Raw genomic sequence first — 8,675 nt, 5'->3', positions numbered from 1 at the left:
TTGAATTGTACATTTTCAATGGGTGAATTGTATGGTATGAGAATTATATCTCAATAAAGCTGTTTTTTAAAAAAGAGGATATCCACATGGCCATAAACTTTTTAAAAAAAAGTTCTGAACTTCATTAGTTACCAAGAAAACGCCAATTAAAAACTAATGCACTACCAGTGTACACCTACCATAATGGCGAAAATAAACAAGTCAGGAAATAACAAAGTGTTGGCACAAGTGTGGAATAGCGAATTCTCATACATTGCTGTTGAGAGTGTAAATTGGTTCAAACCCTTTGGAAAGTGGTTTTGTAGTATCTGCTAAAGTAGAACATATGTATACCCTATGACCCTACCTACTGCTAGGTATACACTCAATATTAACACATACAATATATTCACAAAAGGACATGTATTAGAATAGTCAGAGCAGTGCTATTCATAGGAAGAAAAATCTGAGACTACCCAACTTGCCAGCAGTTGTAGAATGGATAAATAAATTGAGCTATACTCATACAATGGAATACTGAGCAGCAATGAGAATGAATGGTGTGCGGCCGGCCCGGTGGTGCAGTGATTAAGTGCACACGTTCCACTTTGGCAGCCCCAGGTTCACCAGTTCGGATCCTGGGTGTGGACATGGCACCTCTTGGCACACCATGCTGTGGTAGGCATCCCATGTATAAAGTGGAGGAAGATGGGCATGGATGTTAGCTCACGGCCAGTCTTCCTCGGAAAAAAGAGGAGGCTTGGCAGCAGTTAGCTCAGGGTTAATCTTTCTCAAAAAAAAGAAAAGAAAAGAGAACGAATGGTGTGTAACTACACACAACAATATCAATGAATATGATAAACATGCGTTGAGGAAAATAAGCCAGAAGCAACCAGACATATTCTTACATATTCTTATTTTTATAGGCAAAGAGTACAGGCAAATATAATCTCTGCTCTTAGAAGTCAGTGTTGTGTTACTCTTGGGGATTGGTGACTGAAATTGGAGAGTGGGTTTCAAGGATGCTGGTAATGTTCTAGAAGCAGGTTACATGGATGTTTTCAACTGGTGAAAATTCATTGAACTACACACTTACGAAATGTATACTTTCTGTAGTTTATTATACTTCAATAAAAAGGTAAAAAAATAAAAAGTAAACCATTTCTTTTTCTCATTGTCTATCCAAAATATCCAAGAGCACGCAGTCCAGGCTGCATCAGCGATGTCACCCAGCTCCTTTTATCTCTCTGCTCTCTCTTCTTCAGCATATGGCTTTTATCTGCATGGCTGCAAAATGGCTGCTCTTCCTCCAGGAATCTTGTCCTTGTTCCAGTCAGGAAGAAGATGGCCAAAAGTTTTCCCTTTGTGAAGATTTGTCATTTTATTCAGAAAGGATTTATTTCCAGAGGTTTCCAGTTACATTTTGTTGGCTAGAATTCTGCCACATTCCTAATTGCAAGCGATTCTGAGAAGGTGAATATTTTAGTTTAGCACATTGCTGCTCCAGATAAAATTGCGCTTTTTGCTAATGCAGAAGAAGAGAATGGATAATGGGAAGGCATTAGAAGTGTATACCATCTTAATATCCAAAATACACAAAGGACTCATACAGCTCAACGACAAAAATACCAACAACCCAATTAAAAAATGGGCAAAAGATCTGAACAGAGATTTCTCCAGAGAAGATATACGGATGGCCAACAGGCATATGAAAAGATGCTCAACATCATTAGCTATCAGGGAAGTGCAAATCAAAACTACAATGAGGTATCACCTCACACTGGTCAGAATGGCTATAATTAACAAGACAGGAAACAACAAATGTTGGAGAGGGTGTGGAGAGAAGGGAACCCTCGTACACTGCTGGTGGAAGTGCAAACTGGTGCAGCCACTATGGAAAGCAGTATGAAGTATCCTCAGAAAATTAAGGATAGATCTACCATATGATCCAGCTATCCCACTGCTGGGTATTTATCCAAAGAACTTGAAAATGCAAAGGCATAAAGATTCTTGTACCCCTATGTTCATTGCAGCATTATACACAATAGCCAAGACTTAGAAGCAACCTAGATGCCCATCAAGAAACGAATGGATATAGAAGATGTGGTATTTATACATGATGGAATACTACTCAGCCATAAGAAATTATGAAATCCAGCCATTTGTGACAACATGGATGGTCCTTGAGGGTATTATGCTGAGTGAAATTAGTCAGAGGGAGAAAGTCAAATACTGTATGATCTCACTCATAAGTATAAGATAAAAACAACAACAAACAAACACATAGCAATGGAGATTGGATTGGTGGTTACCATAGGGGAAGGGGAGAGGGGAGAGGGCAAAAGGGCTGATTTAAGCTCACATGTGAAGGATGGGCTATAATTAGTTTTTGGGTGGTGAACATGATGTAATCTAGACAGAATTTGAAATATATTACAATGTACATCCAAAAGCTATATAATGTTATAATCCAATGTTACTGCAATTAAAAAATAATAATAATAATAAAATAAATTAAAAAAAAAAGAAGTGTATACCATAGGGTACCAACACTCAAGGACCTTCCATTCTGGTGGGGAGATGGGAGGGCTAACAGAAAATGTGAACCTAGTCAGTCCTCAGTGGGAAGCAAAGTGCTGTAGAGGCAGAGGGGGGTTCTTGGGGGAGACTTACTTGCTAGAGTAGAACACACACCTTGAAGACCATACCTTATGGGACTAGCGGAAGTCCTCCAGGCGGGAGAGATGGAAAGGCTTTCCAAGCAGCATAATAGAAAGCATATACCAAAATTGTCAGAGAGCATAGTAGAAATTGGGAACTAAATGTAGTTTGGGATTCCTGGAGAAGTAAGTGTGAGGCTGGAAGGCCAAAGATGGAGCTAGAGGGACAGACACAGGAGGAACTCTCTGCCCTTCCCCTTTCTGCCTGAAAGCAGGGTATCGATTTCCCTTTGTGAAGGTGTCTCCCTTCCATAGCAGGAGGAGAACAACCCTTATCATGGAAGATGGAAGCCGGCACTGACTTGTATCTGTGTAGACAAACCTTACTAAAATAGCCTTTATCTTCCATTCCTTTCCCCTATATATTTACCTTCCCACAATTTACCACCTCTAGAAGCCCAAAGCTCTTTTCCATTGTTTCATCCCTTCTCCACAATTTAATCCTTTGTTAAAATTTAACTCTTTGTTAAAATGGTAATATAAGCCCTGGGGCCTAACCAATTCTTAGGATTTTCACTTTTTTTCCTGTGAAGTGACCATGTGCATGTGAAATAAACTTCTCCTGTTAATCTGTCTTTTACCAGTTTAATTCACAGGTCCCAGCTACTGAATATAAGAGGGTAGAGGAATAGTTTTCCTCTCCTATAGAGTCTACAGTCTGGAATTCTGGCAGTTTTCCCAGACTCCTCTGTGGCTCTCCTGTCTTACATCCAATTAGTCATTGCCAGCGGTGAGCTTTACCTGAGCGCTGTGCTTCTGCAAAATGGGCCAGTTAAGAAATTCTCCCATCCTTTTGTTTTCCAAAACCCCCCTACCTTTTGTGTTCTGGGGAAATAGCTAACTTCCAGACCTCCTTCTCTTAAGTATTCCATGAAAAGAACCATTTCTACCCTTCCTCGTGACTCCAATAAGATTCATGCATAACTCCTTTGTTTTCCTACCTCTATAAAACTTCAGGTCCCCTTCTTTTTCTATCAGACATTCCTTATTAATGAACATGTTCTGTGTTGCTATAGCCTGAATAAAACCACTTCCTTAATCGTCTGGTGCCTTTCGCCTTTGACATCACTAGGTCTTCCTGATGCTATCTGCTAAATTGAGTAACTTTTGAATATGCCCCCACCCCCCTTCATCCCCACTGCCGGTTCACCAGCTTTTACCCGGATTACTGCAGCAGCTTCCTAAAGGGTTTCAAGGTCTTCAGCTTTACCCTTCTCTACTTCATTCTTCACTCTGTTGCTAGAATGATCTTTCTTTTTTTGTTGTTTTTTGAGGAAGATCAGCCCTGAGCTAACTGCTGCCAATCCTCCTCTGTTTGCTGAGGAAGACTGGCCCTGAGCTAACATCCATGCCCATCTTCCTCTACTTTATATGTGGGATGCCTACCACAGCATGGTGTGCCAAATGGTGCCATGTCTGCACCCGGGATCCGAACTGGCGAACCCAGGGTCACCGAAGGGGAACGTGAGCACTTAACCACTGTGCCACCAGGCCGGCCCCTAGAATGATCTTTCTAAGAAGCAAGTCTTGATCTAACCTCTCTCTACTTCCCCAGTCTAACTTCCAGGACACACACACACACACACACACGCTCGCTATCCATGAGTACACTGAACTACTTGGGTGAAATATCGTTTTCTACCGCCTCTCTGCCTTTCACATGTAGCCCCCTTTGCCAAAACTTGCTTCCTCTTTCATTTCCCGGCTGTTGCTCATCCAGCTCAGGCATCAACCTGGAGGAGGTTTTCCTGACCACCCCCTCACCTCAGTCTGGGAAGGTACCTCTCCTATGTATTCCCATAGCTTTTTGTCTCTTCTTCTATTGTTACTTTCTTGTCACACTGTATTATAACTTTGTTTGCTTTCTCTCTGTACTAGTCTGTGAGCTCCTTAAGGATAGAAACCTCATTTTATTTATCTTTGCATTCCCAGGCCTGTAAAGTGTCTGGCATATAATAAATATATGTATTGAGTATTTGCTGTAAGTACTATAATACAATATGACTTTACTCTTTACAATCACCTTGCTTCTCAAATATGCACAAATGTTTACATTTCAGTAAGTTGAACAATGTACATCTTCTGGTAAATAGCCTTTTATACAGTATAGTTGATCATTTAAGTCATAAGAATATTCTTTTTCTCCTCTCTGAAACCCCAAAGATAAAAGAATAAAGAGTTTCTGTAAACATTTAAAATGTATCCTGTCCAGATAGAACTTCAGTCTTGAGGATTACTACTTCCCTCCATTGCAAAAAAATGGAAAGTTATAGTAGGAGCTGCAGACCCAAACTGTAGGGGTGGGGCTTTCAGTGAGAGGAGGAGCTTTCACGACTGCCCTCTTTTCTATAGAGTGCTCACCGTTCTCTTCTCGATACCAAAGTATAAGGGAGGCTTGGGGATGACCTCCTCTGGCTATGTTCCCCAGCCTCTCTCACTTTGGGACCTCCTAGGAGGACCAGGGCAGAGTCTAGGGTGGTGCAGACAGGGGACAAATCGTTTATGCAAGTGTGGCCCTGAGCTTAGGGAAATCTCTCTCTCGAATCTCTCAACTCTCTCTAGTCAAGGACTTACTTTTCCCTGACTCTTTCTATCAGAGTTTATGATCTAGAGGAGTGAGATCAGAGTGTGGACATTTAGGGTAAAAGAGTACCTAGGGTGTAATTTCCTAGAGTGTAATTACCTAGACAATCTTCTCTCTTAAATATCACTCATCTTTTCCCCCATCCCTTTGCCTCCAAACCTCTGTTTCCGCGACAAAAATATCGCTCCAAGGAAGAGCTTACACAATGATAGGTATCTGTGTGGGAAAGGCTGGGACTGATCATGCAGGAGAACAGCAGAGACAGAGAGGGAATCCTGGCCGCCCACTTTTCTTGTTATCAATCACTGTTTGCCCTGCAGTGATGGGCTGGCGGAACACTGGCCAGTTAATTACGATTCTCTTCTCTGATCCCTCCCTGAATTTCAACATGATTCTTTGAGAAGTCTGGGTCAAAAGGTTTAAGGAAGAAGTCAAATTGTGAGTTTTTGTCAAAGGAAGATTATTATCCTTAAACAGAACCTTTGATATCCACAAAAATATGTACAGAGCCTAGTACATGGATTTTTTCCCAAAAAAGGAAATTTATTTTTTCAGTCTATTCCAAAAGCCCTAAATTACATTTTCCTGTAAGTTAATCTCCAGGAGGACATTCTCATCTTCCTTGGATCACCCTCTACTACCATCTCCTCTCTGGAGAGTCCTCTAAATGGTTAAAGAGAAGGCTAAACCTCATCTCCTCCTGCAATGATCTTTGCTATGTAGTTCCCCCTTTGTTTTTATCCCTATCCCATCTCCCCCAACCCTTTATTCTGGCACCAATGCGTCTAAAAAGTGGTAGAAAGTAGCTGAGGTTCCGGCATGTTCATCTTTATCTACTTTCTAGTCAATCAGAGAAATCAAATTATTTAACTGAATGAGCTCTGCTTTAAGAGGCTGAAGAATGCTGTCCAGTAACGTCACAGAGGATTAATTCAGTTTCTTTCCAACTTCTATCCTGGGGAAAAAAACAAAAACAAAAATGGAAGAAAACATCATGTATTCAGGTTTTCACAGCTATAGGAGAGCTTTTTCCCATGAGAGTTGACAACTTTATTAAGAAAAAAAATCTCACAAATGCATGATGAGGTTATTAATAGTGTTATCTCAGGGGAGAAGAATCAGGTAACCTGTCTTAGTATTTTTATGTAACAAAGATGTACAATGTAAAAATAATTAGGAAAAGTTCATCAATTTTCAATCTGATAGGAAATATTGTTTTTAAAAATCACAGAAAACTCTTCATACAAATGCCACTACTAGCTTTTTCTGATGTGAACAACAGAAATTGTTATTCTTTCTTCAAGAGTTTAGGTCAAAAAAGGAAAGCCTGCTTTCTATGAAAAATGAGCTTCGAAAAGACAATAACAGTAATTCAGAAGAGGGTCCCTTTACTTTTGAATAAGACCACCCTACCCCAAATGCCCACGCTTCTCCCCTCTGGGCTTACCTTGTTCACAAGGATCAGAATACTGAATTGTTGCCTGTTCATCTGTGAAGTGAAATGGCATATATTATTGCATCGTGGGCCTCATACATTCGGAGAGAAAATCTTTCCTAAAAGCTACTGCTTTTCAGAGGATCCCTGCAGGTCATGAGCATATTCAGAATTATAGGAAGGCTCCAATCACTAATATTTGCATGCTCTTGGTAAATTATTAATCATAGCAGAAATCTTGAGAATGGTTAGCCCTTAGAGAACAATGGTCCATATTGTTCTTTTGGTCTACGGATCATATCATACAAAACCTCTCTAGTACAGAAGACTTTTTAAAATGGCATATAATTGAATTGAAATGTTTTAGGAGATTATATTATATAATTATGTGCTATTTGGCTTGAGAAGGAGTATTTGTAAAATTAAGAGAGAGATCATGAAGAATGAGGCAGAAATGTGTTGGGAGATGCAGGTAAATCTCAGCCCTCACCTGGTAGGTAGTAGTCATAGACCTTGACGGTTGCTGGTTTCAAGTTAGTGACCAACACACTTTGGCTGATGGTGAATGTATAGCTCTGAGTCTTTTTACTGAGCTGTGGGGAAGACAGACAAAATATCACAATACAACTAAAGTGAAAACAACACTCTATGTAATATGGAGGTCAAAAGACTCTTGTCTTCACACAGATTTTCTGAAACTCTTCTACCTGTCTCTTCTGACCTATGCCAGTCTTAAAGATATTGCCTCCTGCTGACTTTCTGGCTCTTTCTTCTTAGGATCTTACAGCTTCCTGGTCCTTCTGTAAAATTGTTCCCTCCATTCTTGGTCTACACTAACCCATTGCTCCTCCACTAAATTAATTGAAGTGGCCAAAGAGACTTCCATTTTACTCCAACAGCTTCATGCTCCCTATTGGTTTTCTCTCTTCATTCATGTCTCTGCTCAGATTACATCTCTTGGAGAGGCCTTTCCTGACCAGCTTATTTTAAAATAGTCACATCCTGGGCTACCCCTACCATCACTCTTTATTCCCTTATCCTGAATAGCATTTATTACTACTGAAATCACTACTGAGCATGTGTGTGTGTACAAACATATATGTAATTTTTTAAAACTTGCAAATATCGTTTCTCTCCCATAGAATATCAACTCTAAGGATAGGGATCATGTCTATTGTTTTCATTGCTGCATCTCCATCACTTAGAAGAGTGTCTGGCATATACTGGTTGCTCAAGAAATATTTGTTGAATAAGTAAACAAATGGAGAATTTAAGACAATTGTATAAATTAATATAACAAGAAAACAAGTTTCAAGTTATAAATTTAGATATGGAGTTATAAACGCCTAAGAGGAAGAGATTTCCAAGATTCTTTTGGTACAATGCTTCTCAAAGTGTGGTCCAGGAACTCTCAGGGATCCCCAAGAGTATATCTGGGGGTCTGTAAAATCAGAATTATTTTTGGAATAATACTAAGACATTATTTGCTTTTTTCATTCTCATTCTCTTATAAGTGCATAGGGGCTACGTGACGTGTAGTATTGCAACAGATCAAATGCAGAAGCAGACGAGAGAATTTTACTGTCTTTAATTAAGCCAGATATTAAAGCAAAAAGTATAAAACAATCTGCTATTCTCATTTTTTTAATTTTGGAAAATACAGTTATTTTTCATAAAAGAGTTATTTAAATAAAAACGTAGTAAGATTATTATTGTTATTTTAAATAAATTAATAAATATTTTAAGATTTTCTCAGTTTTAGTTTCTAATGTGATTAACATCAATAGATATAACCTACATCACCATAAGCAATTTGAGGTCCTCAGTAATTTAAGAATATAAAGGGGTCCTGAAACTAAAAGTTTTTAGGACCACTGTTCTTGTCCATCATTTATTTACCATAAATATTTCAAGTAAATAACTAACATAAGCCAAAAGAAGGCTGGGATTGGTCTTA

General features: G+C 39.3%; 1 protein-coding gene and 1 long non-coding RNA gene across 6 annotated transcripts in view; both read right to left on the bottom strand.

Annotated features, from left to right (window-relative positions):
• Positions 1-1,076: 1,076 nt before the first annotated feature.
• On the bottom strand, positions 1,077-4,572 carry LOC138924771 (uncharacterized). The gene is made up of 2 exons (XR_011439982.1): positions 2,674-4,572; positions 1,077-1,504 (listed from the first exon to the last, which is right to left on the bottom strand). It is a non-coding gene; the product is annotated as an uncharacterized lncRNA (long non-coding RNA).
• Positions 4,573-5,805: 1,233 nt separating this feature from the next.
• A2ML1 (alpha-2-macroglobulin like 1) overlaps positions 5,806-8,675 on the bottom strand; it is a 74,278-nt gene continuing 71,408 nt past the window's right edge. For 3 of the 5 annotated variants that reach the window (XM_070270973.1, XM_014740589.3, XM_023643099.2), the window contains 3 exons: positions 7,209-7,311; positions 6,731-6,772; positions 5,806-6,233 (listed from right to left, as the gene is read on the bottom strand). In XM_070270973.1, coding sequence (XP_070127074.1) covers positions 6,211-6,233; positions 6,731-6,772; positions 7,209-7,311 — 168 coding nt within the window. In that variant the 3' untranslated portion in view covers positions 5,806-6,210. Of the gene's footprint in view, positions 6,239-6,730; positions 6,773-7,208; positions 7,312-8,675 lie in introns of all 5 variants that reach the window. The other 2 variants (XM_070270974.1, XM_014740588.3) reach the window with 1 other exon arrangement.

Source organism: Equus caballus, chromosome 6 (assembly GCF_041296265.1).
Source record: "Equus caballus isolate H_3958 breed thoroughbred chromosome 6, TB-T2T, whole genome shotgun sequence".
Lineage (NCBI taxonomy): Eukaryota > Metazoa > Chordata > Mammalia > Perissodactyla > Equidae > Equus > Equus caballus.
The sequence above is the reverse complement of the archived record's forward strand: the minus strand, read 5'-3'. Positions and strand labels throughout refer to the sequence as shown.